Genomic DNA, 13957 nt, shown 5'->3' on the forward strand with positions numbered 1-13957 from the left:
AGCGATGCCCATACATTTCATGTCCTCCTTGATGAGATCCATCAACTGTTTCCTGGGTCTGCTATGAGGTTGCCAGCCATCAGGGTTCAGATGCATGGTTTTCCCAAATATTGGACCTAAAATGGCACCTTTATGTGAATCTCAACCCTATCCACAGTAACCCCATTGTACAGCTATAGCAACAGAAATTAAGAGCAGAGATCTTCCCAATTTAGTAATCCTTTATGATTCAAATATTTGTGTATATTATATATTTATGCATGCAATCTCTGCCTGCAGGAAGTGGGAGAACTTAAGAGGTTCTGAACCAAATTTGTAACTTGGGCTTCACATTAGTTCTGTTTCATATGAGTTGATGGTTGTTTTACCCTGTAACTGTCTCATAATGTTCAAATTCTTCACTGGAATTTCATTTAAATCTTTAATGAGAACGCAACTGAAATTTTGAATCCCTTTTTGTTAGATTTTCAACATTTTAAAGTGTGTTGCATACAGAGGAAATTAGTTGGTTTGTTACCATGGAAACCTATATGTTCTTAATAATATTTTGTGACAAGGTGGATGATCTAGAACTAAAGATATTCTCCTTAAAAAAAGAAGAATAGATTAAAAAAACAAGCAAACAAATAATACAAATCAGGTTATTGTGGGTGGCCCAAATTCCATGCATTGTCCAGGTATTTTCCCATGTCATTGTAGTTGTGCTTTTAAAGTTGTAGCAACGTTTCGGCAGAATCTCATCTGCCATCATCAGGCTTCTGTATTGTGTTCGTCTGATGATGCCTGATGATGGCAGATGAGATTCTGCCGAAACGTTGCTACAACTTTAAAAGAACAACTACAATGACATGGGAAAATACCTGAACAAAGCTGAATAACATACATACATACATACATACATACATATATGGATCTTTGGTTATTGGGTTTTCTCCGCGTAAGATTGAGTATCTAGGCAGCGTTTGATGAAGTCTCATTCATCATCTTCAGGCTTGTGTCTTGGCTCTGTGCTTCTCAGAGTGAGCACAGAGACTCTGAGAAGCACAGAGCCGAAGACACAAGCCTGAAGATGATGAATGAGACTTCATCGAAACGTTGCCTAGATACTTCCAATCTTACGGAGAAAACCCAATAACCAAAGATCCACATACAAATACCCATGAGTACCTCAGAAAACAAATATATATATATATATATATATATATATATATATATATATATATATATATATATATATATATATATATATATATATATATATATATATATATATATATATATATATATATATATATATATGTTCGGCTTGGTTTGGGTATTTTCCCACGTCATTGTAGTTCTTTTAAAGTTGTAGCAACGTTTCAGCAGAATCTCATCTGCCATCATCAGGCTTCTGTATTGTGTCCGTCTGTGGGTCAGACTTTTACAGTGGTTTCAGATTTAAATTTGGGGCAGCCTATTGCTGTGCCAGAATGGTTTTTTCTTCATCCTGATTGGTTGGGAGTCTTGGTCTGTGTTTATTGGTCTCGGAGTTTGCTGTGTTCTGCTTGATGGGTGTCTCTGATATCTTCTGTCTGTTTTTTGGCTCTTTTTGTATCTTGATTGGCTGGCAGCATTGTGTTACTTTAATGGAGGCCTTTAGTGCAGCTTGGCTTCGGGTAAATGGACGGCTATCATTAGTTAGGAAGCTGGGTTTCATCTGGGTGCCTGGTTGGGGTGTGTTTGAGCTGGAGGTATCACATACATTGGACAGACCAATAGAAGAATAAGTACCCGCCTGGATGAACACAAAAATGCAGTCAAAAAGCTGGAACACACTTCCTCACTAGTCCAACACATGGAAGCTACAGGTCATAGCATCAACTTCAATGGCACCAAAACCCTGGCCACTATGGAAAACCCTAGCCACAGAGTCATCAGAGAAGCCATAGAGATTGAAAAAAGACCAGAAAGCATGAACAGAAGAGATGATTCCACCAGGCTGTCAATCATTTGGAAGCCTGCACTCACAAACAAAAAAATCTCCACACCACAAGCCAGGCAAACACCTGGGCACAAACAGATCCCCCCTGATACCTCCAGCTCAAACACACCCCAACCAGGCACCCAGATGAAACCCAGCTTCCTAACTAATGATAGCCGTCCATTTACCCGAAGCCAAGCTGCACTAAAGGCCTCCATTAAAGTAACACAATGCTGCCAGCCAATCAAGATACAAAAAGAGCCAAAAAACAGACAGAAGATATCAGAGACACCCATCAAGCAGAACACAGCAAACTCCGAGACCAATAAACACAGACCAAGACTCCCAACCAATCAGGATGAAGAAAAAACCATTCTGGCACAGCAATAGGCTGCCCCAAATTTAAATCTGAAACCACTGTAAAAGTCTGACCCACAGACGGACACAATACAGAAGCCTGATGATGGCAGATGAGATTCTGCTGAAACGTTGCTACAACTTTAAAAGAACTACAATGACGTGGGAAAATACCCGAACCAAGCCGAACACCATACATGTAAGTACCCGCGAAAACTTAAGAAAACAAATATCAAACCTCTACGGGGAGGAAATAAACAGCCAGATCAAAACCTACGAGAAACTGGAAATTAAAAGAGCAGGAATACTATGTGACCTCCAATTCCTACGCAGCTGCAGAGACAACAATACTACACCAACCTGCTTCAAATTAACATTTCATCAAAGCACAGCAGCCACTAAACGTATCCTGAAAAGAACTGAAATGGCTTTACTACGGAACGAGCTCCACAGTAAGAGATTCCGATTAGATCAGTTAAACAAAGATTTGCTAGCACTACACCTGGAACTGAGCAGCAAAATCCACCCTCTACTTTGGGACAAGATAAAACAACTTACAACTTGGAGAGCTGATTCTGAAGGCATTTACAAACAGGAAAAATTATTGAAAAAATTAAAGAAATTAGAACATGACAAGAAAACCCCCAACAACTCACAACAACACCTGAAACAATTAGTGCACAACGTTTCCAACAGAGAACTCACCAAAACAGAAACAGATGTTCTAACCAAAGGATTCAATTATGCTATAGCACCCCAAAAATCCCCACAGAATCCATCATATGTGCAGTAGAATCCAGCCTAACTAAATTAAATACAGATGAAGCTGATAAAATAAGACACCAAGTTACCAATATCCTATGCACAAGCAAGCCACCCAAAAGCAACTTACAGAAAAATGAAATTAAAGCACTACAAACCCTGAAAAGAGATAGCAGCATAATCATCCTCCCAGCAGACAAAGGAAATGCCACTGTAGTAATGGACAGAAAAGACTACGAAACAAAATTGACAGACCTACTCCAAGACTCCACATACAAACCCATAAACACAGACCCAACCACATATCTGGAAAAATTAACCAAGAAGAAAATTATAACCAGCCACATAAGCAAAGAGATCCAACACACGATTATACCCAGAGAGAAATCTTCCAGATGCCCCAAACTATACGGCCTCCCAAAAATACACAAAGAAGGCATACCTCTCAGACCCATAGTCAGCTCCAGAGGAGCACCACTACAAAACCTAGCCAAATACCTAGCAAAGCAGCTACAGCCCCATGCTGAAACAGCAGCTTCACGTGTACAAAACTCATACCACTTCTTGGAAATGATCAAAGATCTACACATGGAGCAAGAAGATCTGCTTGTAAGTTTTGACGTGGTTTCCCTATTCACTCAAGTCCCGATAAAAGAGACCCTTGAAATCATCAAAAATAAATACCAACCAGCCAAACACCTCATGGAACTAACAGAACACTGCTTAACCAACACATATTTCATATACAAAGGACAAAGATACAAACAAATAGAAGGAGCCCCCATGGGATCACCACTGTCACCTGTCATTGCTAACCTGTTCATGGAAGAATTCGAATCCAGAGCCCTGGCCAATGCCATCCTCAAACCCAAACTATGGTTAAGATACATCGATGACACATTCGTGATTTGGCCCCATGGACAAGAAAACCTAAACAATTTCCTAACACACCTAAACAGCGCACACCCCAAAATCAAGTTCACCATGGAAACAGAAACAAACAAACAACTACCATTCCTAGATGTACTAATCTACAAAAAAAACAGATGGCACACTAGGACACACCATATACCAGAAGAAAACACACACCAACCGCTACCTCAACGCCCAATCCCACCACCACCCAGCACAGATAAACTCCGTGGCTAAAACACTAATTACCAGAACCAAACGCCTGGCAGACAAGACACACATTAAGGCTGAACTATGCACCCTGACTAAAGTACTGACAGCCAACGGCTTCCACAAAAGCAAAATCACCAGCTTGATCCACAAAAACACACTGAAACATAATAGAGACCCAGAAGATGAACAGACCTATGGAACAGCTGTCCTGCCCTACATAAGAGGTACTACAGACAAAATTAGTAAGGTACTACACAGACATCACATCAGGACTGCCTTCAAAACAGACAGAAAAATAGCAGCCATCCTTAGCAACCCCAAAGATAAAATTGACCTGGAAAACCAAGGCATATACGAAGTCCCCTGTGCATCATGCCCGGCCACATACATTGGACAGACCAATAGAAGAATAAGTACCCGCCTGGATGAACACAAAAATGCAGTCAAAAAGCTGGAACACACTTCCTCACTAGTCCAACACATGGAAGCTACAGGTCATAGCATCAACTTCAATGGCACCAAAACCCTGGCCACTATGGAAAACCCTAGCCACAGAGTCATCAGAGAAGCCATAGAGATTGAAAAAGACCAGAAAGCATGAACAGAAGAGATGATTCCACCAGGCTGTCAATCATTTGGAAGCCTGCACTCACAAACAAAAAAATCTCCACACCACAAGCCAGGCAAACACCTGGGCACAAACAGATCCCCCTGATACCTCCAGCTCAAACACACCCCAACCAGGCACCCAGATGAAACCCAGCTTCCTAACTAATGATAGCCGTCCATTTACCCGAAGCCAAGCTGCACTAAAGGCCTCCATTAAAGTAACACAATGCTGCCAGCCAATCAAGATACAAAAAGAGCCAAAAAACAGACAGAAGATATCAGAGACACCCATCAAGCAGAACACAGCAAACTCCGAGACCAATAAACACAGACCAAGACTCCCAACCAATCAGGATGAAGAAAAAACCATTCTGGCACAGCAATAGGCTGCCCCAAATTTAAATCTGAAACCACTGTAAAAGTCTGACCCACAGACGGACACAATACAGAAGCCTGATGATGGCAGATGAGATTCTGCTGAAACGTTGCTACAACTTTAAAAGAACTACAATGACGTGGGAAAATACCCGAACCAAGCCGAACACCATACATGTAAGTACCCGCGAAAAACTTAAGAAAACACACACACACACACATATATATATATATATATATATATATATATATATATATATATATATATATATATATATATATATATATATATGAATGTACACACACACACACACACACACAAACCATGAAAAATAATAATAATTTAATTGGTAACTTTGGATTAGAAATAATTGCTTATAAAATAAGGTATCTTATTTAGAAAGTATACACACAGTATCTTTTTCTCTAGTCTATGTCTGCTGTGTTAAAAATGAATATTTATTTTGAGATGGATAAATTAACTTCTTTGATTAGAGAAAAGACACTATCTACATTTATTGGTGACTAGAAACCTCTTACGAACTTTTAGTGTGAAAATGAAAAAAAAGAACTTGTGATTCATGACTTTGATGATTTAGATAGGATAGAGTATAGAATGAACACATGATGTAGTATTTTAGACACTTCGAACTATAATTGTACTTATAACTGATGTGAAGAAGCATTTCGTATGTCTTTTATCTTTCTTTTGTTTTCTTTATCTTTTTTCTTCTCTTGCATTTTGCTTTCTCTTTATTTTTTCTTCCTTGCTTTAGTTTTTAAATATTCTTTTTTTCAAAGTTCCAATAAAAATAATTTTTAAAGAAAGAAAATGAAGGTTTATCTATTTGTTATGTCAGAGCCATTGTGGTGCAGTAGTTAAGGGGAGGGATTAGGAACAAGGAGAAAGAGATTCTAGTCTTTTCAAAGACATAGAAGACAGCTGGGTGTCTTGGGCCAATCACTCTCTATCAGCCCTAGACTAGTAAATAAAACAACATATATCTACTAATACTCACTGGACTATTGTGGTGGATAATGGTCCATCACCTTCAATAAAGTACCCTTCATCCTACAGTGGATTGATTTTAGATGATAATGATAATAATAATAATAATAATAATAATAATAATAATAATAATAATAATAATAATAATAATAATAATAATAATAATAATGTATTCATGCATTCCCCAGATCCCAATAGCTAGGTGGTTTACGTTAATCAAAAAATAGTATCCAGTAATGTGTATACCACTCATCAATCCCAAATCATCAAATTAGTGGAGCACAAACAATAAATATGATCAGGTATTTTATAACTGTCATAGACACAGGTATAAATTTCTATTTGGTATTAATGAATTAATATTTTTGGACAACTTTTTCTATGCTATCTGTTTTTGAAATCCTGTTTTTCATCATTCTGGGAAATCATACTGAAATTCTTGCAATGTTAGTAGCTCATCCTACTGAGAATGTTTTGTTTTAATCACTTATTCAAACGGGGATCCTAGAGAAACTATCAAGAAAAATCTTACTTCGGTGTAAGCAGCTGGAATGTAAAATATCTACCTGAAATTATAAAACAGACTTTGCCTCCCTGTCCTGACCCAAAATTAGTTTTGTTGTTATTATCTGATGGTTTGTGTAAGGATCTGATTCACAATGAGCTTGTCACAGTTTTGTGACTGACAGTTTGAGTGAAAATAGCCAAAAGGTGTAGCATTCTCACCAAGTCATGCTGAACATATTAAAGAGAGGGGCAAATAGTCCTGTCAGAAAAGTAAATGCATCAGCTCAGACCAGATTTCTGCAAACTGGTGCCCTCCAAATGTTCTGGCATTGCCCACATTGAGAATGTCTATCTGTGTGTAGGGAAGCTGAAGCAATACATCATAATATGTGCTATCCAACAATATTAAACAGAGCAGTGATAATGTTTTTTAAACAGTGTACATCCATCATCTATTCATTAGTCTTGTTGGAGCTATCAGGATAATCATCCCATTACTTACAGGCCATATTCAATTCATCCGTCAGTTCTTCTATTGTTTAACCACACTGCACTTGGATTGAGAAGAGCAGATCATGGCTTGTTTTATTTTTTAAATCACTCGCTTGCCTTTTTGTGTTACTGAATTATATATTTAAAAAGAAGGGGAGGTGGGAACAAGTTGGATTCAAAATTGCCTTGCTTCTAATGTGTTTGGAACACTGTGTGTAGTTGCTGCTGGTCTCTTACTTGTGGTGCTTATAAATAAAGGAAAATCTTTCTTATGCCTGACAAAGCTAAGCTTTGGTGGAGAGGATAGGGCATCCCACTTTGGTATTTGCAGTGAGTTTTGACGAATGCACGGCCTGTGTTTTGGGTGTTAAGGGAAATGTAAAAATATGTCTAGATCTTGCGAATGCTCACGTGGCGATTTGTTGGTTTGATTTTTCAGGTCGTGATTTGGCAAGCACAACCCTCCCTGGATACCCTCCACACGTCCCCCCTGCTGGACAGGGCAGCTACTCTGCTCCAACGCTGACAGGGATGGTGCCTGGTGAGTTTTCATTAAAAAAAAAAGAGGGGGGGGGCGGGAAATACGAATGAAAGCAATGACTTTCAGCCACAAAGCCAAGGATTTCCTTTGTGCTCCTTTTACATGCCAGCTGCATCTAGATTTACAAACCTGAAGGCAAGGAGAGATGTTAAACACACAATTAGGCAACTGCCTTTCTCTGACTCTGTAATTGTATTATGACAATGATGTATATAACTCCTGGAAACTTAGACCTTGACTTCATTCTGATGGGAGGGAGACTGATTTAAAAGAACTGGTATCCCTAAGAGAAGTTATTCAGTCAAAATATGTCTGGAAGGAAGCTTTCTGTTGAATACATATTACAAGAGATATATGTAAGATTAATTTTGGGATTACTTTGCTCGTTGCATTTTTAGTATGTGAATCTTTTAAATTAACTTGGTTATAAACATGTCTCGCAATTGTACCTGTAGGTTCTCATACTTAGAAGTGATATACTTAATCTATTCAGGTAGTCCTCAACTGACAACTATTAAACTTTGTTTAATGATCACTCAAAGTTACAATGCCACTAAAAAAGTGAGTTATGACTCTGGATGGTATACAACAGAGCTAAACAACAACAACAATCAATAAAGGAAAATATTTGTAGCTAAGGGATGACATGAAGGATCCTTGATGCTCTCTGAGCTTGGCTGTTTTCTCGTAGACGTTTCATACCCAATCTAAGTAACATCATCAGTGCTTGTAAGGAGTGTTGTTCTGCCAACTAGATTCCATCAGACGAAGCTCCCCAGCTGATGGGACATGCAGCCTGTTCCCCCACCCCACCCCGATGTATATGGTGGGATGGGCAGATGTAATCAAGGAGAGGCTGTCCCTCAGATAACCAGCCCCATGCCATGTAGGTCTGCTTAGAAAAGTGAATCTCTCTTTTTTGTTATTTCAGTTTGAAAGGTCAATTGATTACTTTGATCCGAAGAAAAAGCCTTTTTTAATTCTTGTTTCTGAAGCACTGCCTATATTCAGTACTTGACTTTGAGGAGAGCTTCAATTGTAGCTTTATCGAAATGCTCCTTCAAACTTGCACAGTCATAGATTTTACCACTGCTAAAATATATTGTGTTTATCAGTCCCTAGTATTGAAAGGAGACAGAAAATTGAGCTGATCTTACTGACTATGTAAAAGTTTCTGAATTTCTCTTACTATTTAGCCAATGAAGCTTCATCTGTATAAACAAAAATGATTTTGACTGGTCAGTCAGTGCTTTCTCACCAATTCTTTATTCAGAAAATACATGATTAATTCAACAGTAATAGATCCACCTCTTGCAAAATCATTTTTTTCTTAACACAGTTAAATGGAATCAATAAATTCTTTTACATTTCTAGTTAATCATGTAACCTGAAAATTGAAAATTACCAGCCCACCACATATGCGTTTGGAACAAACAAAAAAGAATTCTGCAGTGGTTTTCTGAAATATATCCTCACTCTCATAAAGTGAACAAGCTACATCATCTTATACTCATTATACAGTAGGTGTAATATTAGAGATACAACTAAATTACTGAACATATTCAATTTTATACTAGAAATATATATATATATTATATATATATAGTAACTATAATATATATATATATAATATATATTATACTATATATATATATATATATATATATATATATATATATATATATATATATATATATATATATATATATATATATATATATATATATATATATATATATATATATGTTTTCTGAGGTTCTCGGTAGTATGTGGATCTTTGGTTATTGGGTTCTGCCATAGATCAAGGCTTCTGGCACGTTGGCGAGGTCCCACTCGCCATCTTCAGGCTGGTGCTTGCTTGTGCCAGTGCAAGCTGCTTGCACTGCTTGCACTGGCACTAAGCCGAAAGCACCAGCCTGAAGATGGCGAGTGGGACTCGCCAAACGTGCCTAGATATGAATCTTACGCGGGAAGAACCTGAATAACAAAGATCCATAATATATATATATATATATATATATATATATATATATATATATATATATATATATATATATATATATTCTTAAGTTTCGGTACTTACATGTATGGTGTTCGGCTTGGTTCGGGTATTTTCCCACGTCATTGTAGTTCTTTTAAAGTTGTAGCTTTCAGCAGAATCTCATCTGCCATCATCAGGCTTCTGTATTGTGTCCGTCTGTGGGTCAGACTTTTACAGTGGTTTCAGATTTAAATTTGGGGCAGCCTATTGCTGTGCCAGAATGGTTTTTCTTCATCCTGATTGGTTGGGAGTCTTGGTCTGTGTTTATTGGTCTCGGAGTTTGCTGTGTTCTGCTTGATGGGTGTCTCTGATATCTTCTGTCTGTTTTTGGCTCTTTTTGTATCTTGATTGGCTGGCAGCATTGTGTTACTTTAATGGAGGCCTTTAGTGCAGCTTGGCTTCGGGTAAATATCCTATATTTTATATGGTATTCAGCTTTGTTTGGGTATTTTCCCATGTCATCATAGTTGTGCTTTTAAAGTTGTAGCAACGTTTCGGCAGATTCTCATCTGCCATCATCAGGCTTCTGTATTGTGTTCGTCTGTGAGTCAGACTTTCACAGCCGTTTCTGTTTTAAATTTGGTGCTAGCCTACTGCTGTGCCAGAATGTTTTTTTCTTCATCCTGATTGGTTGGGAGTCTTGGTCTGTGTTTATTGGTCTTGGAGTTCGCTGTGTTCTGCTTAATTGGTGTTTCTAATATCTTCTGTCTGTTTTGTAGCTTTTTTTGTCTTGATTGGCTGGCAACATTGTGTTTCCTGTATTGGAGGCTTTTAGTGTGGCTTGGCTTTGAGTAAACAGACGGCTATCATTTATTAGGAAGCTGGGTTTCATCTGGGTGCCTGGTTGGGGTGTGTTTGAGCTGGAGGTATCGGGGGGGGGGGGTGTCTGTTAGTGCCCAGGTGTTTGTCTGGCTTGTGGTGTGGAGATTTTTTTGTTTGAGAGTGCAGGCTTCCAGATAATTGACAGTCTGGTGGAGTCATCTCTTCTATTCATGCTTTCAGGTCTTTTTTCAATCTCTATGGCTTCTCTGATAATTCTGTAGCTGGGGTTTTCTATAGTGGCTAGGGTTTTGGTGCCATTGAAGTCGATGCTATGACCTGTGGCTTTCATGTGTTGGACTAGTGAGGAAGTGTATTCCAGCTTTTTTACTGCATTTTTGTGTTCATCCAGGTGGGTACTTATTCTTCTATTGGTCTGTCCAATGTATGTGGCAGGGCATGATTCACAGGGGACTTCATATATGCCTTGGTTTTCCAGGTCAATTTTATTTTTGGGGTTTCTTAGGATGGCTGCTATTTTTCTGTCTGTTTTGAAGGCAGTCTTGATGTGATGCCTGTGTAGTATCTTACTGATTTTGTCTGTATTACCTCTTATGTAGGGCAGGGCAGCTGTTCCATAGGTCTGTTCATCTTCTAGGTCTCCATTATGTCTCTGTGTTTTTGTGGATCAGGCCAGTGATTTTGCTTTTGTGGAAGCCATTGGCTGTCAGTACTTTATCAAAATCAAAATCAAATTCACCATGGAAATGGAAACGGAAACAAACAAACAACTACCATTCCTAGATGTACTAATCTACAAAAAAACAGATGGCACACTAGGACACACAATATACCAGAAGAAAACACACACCAACCTCTACCTCAACACCCAATCCCACCACCACCCAGCACAGATAAACTCCGTGGCCGAAACACTAATTGCCAGAACCAAACGCCTGGCAGACAAGACACACATAAAGACTGAACTATGCACCCTGACTAAAGTACTGACAGCCAACGGCTTTCAAAAAAAGCAAAATCACAAAAAAACACACACACACTGGCACAGCGTAGGCTAGCACCAAATTTAAAACAGAAATGGCTGTGAAAGTCTGACTCACAGACAAACACAATACAAAAGCCTGATGATGGCAGATGAGATTCTGCCGAAACGTTGCTACAACTTTAAAAGCACAACTATAATGACGTGGGAAAATACCTGAACAAAGCTGAATACCATGCATATAAATACCCGCGAAAACTTAAGAAAACACACACACACACACACACACACACACACATCTCAAATCTTTCTTTCATGATAATATTCTGATCTAAAAAATGAAAGTTGTTTGTCATTCTTCTCAGTCCCTTTTTCTTCCTTCAAACTAGGCTAAACTAGCATCCAAAATAATTTACTGATCCTCTCTTGTCACTTAACATTTGGAGGGCCCATTTCAGAAATCTCTTATGAATGCACTGCAGTCTTTTATCATTTGGCTGTGCAACAGACGACAGATCAGCTTTATTACGCACACATCAGTGTGATATGACTGAATTATTCTGTGCTGACATTTATACAGTGAGAATTCATTTTACCAATTCTCAGACACTCACTTCTAGACATATTGATCTCTTGTAATAATTTTCAAAACATGCAAAAAAGTGGCTGTAATAAATCTTTTAATAATTAGCCATAAGGGAGGGCTATAATTAATGAACATAGTAGGGAAAAACTATAAAATAAAGAAAGTGTAAAGGAGCAGCTCCTTATTCTCTTCTGCCAATAGTATATACTTTCCTGCAGAATCTTACTCTGAATCGTGCTACTAAAAGGAAAGATATAGAAATGAACACTATAGCTTTTCAGTGTGTAAAAGGTAAAGGTTCCCCTCGCACATATGTGCTATTCGTTTCTGGCTCTGGGGGGCGCTGCTCATCTCCGTTACAAAGCCAAAGAGCCAGACGACTCTGTGGTCATGTGACTGGCATGACTAAATGCTGAAGGCGCATGGAATGTTGTTACCTTCCCACCAAAGTGGTCCCTATTTTTCTACTTGCATTTTTACATGCCCTTGAACTGCTGGGTTGGCAGAAGCTGGGACAAGTAATGGGAGCTCACTCCATTATGCGGTGCTAGGAATTCAAACTGCCGACCTTTCTGATTGACAAGCTCAGTGTCTTATCCACTGAGTCACCGCATCAGTGTGTATAATATCTGTCAAATAGTAGGATTTGTTCCATAAAGATCAGATCTGGAGGCAGGTATCTTGGAATAAGATATATGATAAGCAGAAAATCGGCACCAAGGTCAATTTGAGTAATATTGGTCACAATCCTCCTTAGTGTTGAAAATGAGAATTGCATTAGATTTATTGGCATTCCTAAATCATCATGAAGCCAGGACAATTGAAGAATATGTGGTATGTAGTCACCAGTACGAAATGCATACTCATCACAACATAACTCATGCTGAGTCCCCAGACTATGGTTTGTTTATTTTTAAATATTGTCCTCTAATACAGGATTTTTCAACCTTTGAAACTTTAAGACACGTGGACATCAACTCCCAGAATCTTCCAGCCAGCCTGGCTGGCTGAGAGATTCTGGGAGTTGATGTCCACCTGTCCTAAAGATGCCATAGTTGAGAAATTCTGCTCTAGTATATACTATTGCCTCAGATACAGTCCTTTCCATTCAGGAAAACTATGTTTAAACCTGTTCTTTGAGAAATATATGTAGGAAAAAATATAAAATTTGTAATATGGTCCAGTAAATCAATCAGTACAGCAGATTTTTTTAATGGTTAAGCAATCCAAAGTGCTTGATATGTTTTCAGGATAAATTTCATGCGTGTGTATTTGTGTGTATGTCTGTGTGTATGTGTACTAAACTTGTAGAAATACAATGTAAGTCACACTGAGAAGTCACATTAAATTTTCTAAAGGAAAAGTAAGATTCAAATATAATAAAGTTCCTAGATTCAGAAAATCAAATATGATTGTTGAAAATACGATTATATATACGGACTGGAAACAAGACGACACATCTATTTTTATCTTGTCTTCTGTGAGTTTTCGAGAAGCATGTAATGGTTCTTCAGTCTGATTCTTTTCTTCTTAATAGCAACTTTCCATGGTGTCTTATTAATTGAATTGCCTAGCTCATGTCATGCTTCCCATACTGTACTTCCCCATTCTGTATTTTCACGGGAACCATCATTGTTTATTTAATGAGTAACAACATGATTATTTTCTTAGTTGATTCCCAACATCTTGATGACCATAGGAAGCATCTCCCAAAACTGGGTTTTTAGGTGCAATTGTGGAAGATGATGTCAACCCTGAAGCTGACCTAACAGGTGATGCTAAGGTTGAGTTACACTTATTCACATGATATGAGTTTTTAGATAGCTAC

The 13957-nt window shown here is 38.2% G+C and overlaps 1 protein-coding gene across 1 annotated transcript in view; it reads left to right on the plus strand.

Moving 5' to 3' along the window:
* Positions 1-13957, plus strand: part of PAX5 (paired box 5) — a 243846-nt gene that overhangs the window by 186935 nt on the left and 42954 nt on the right. The window contains exon 8 of the mRNA XM_087957413.1: positions 7639-7740. Coding sequence (XP_087813539.1) covers positions 7639-7740 — 102 coding nt within the window. The remainder of the gene's footprint in view (positions 1-7638; positions 7741-13957) is intronic.

Source organism: Notechis scutatus, chromosome 2, assembly GCF_049901735.1.
Source record: "Notechis scutatus isolate UNSWTSFEM ecotype Mainland chromosome 2, rNotScu1.2, whole genome shotgun sequence".
Classification (NCBI taxonomy): Eukaryota; Metazoa; Chordata; class Lepidosauria; order Squamata; family Elapidae; genus Notechis; species Notechis scutatus.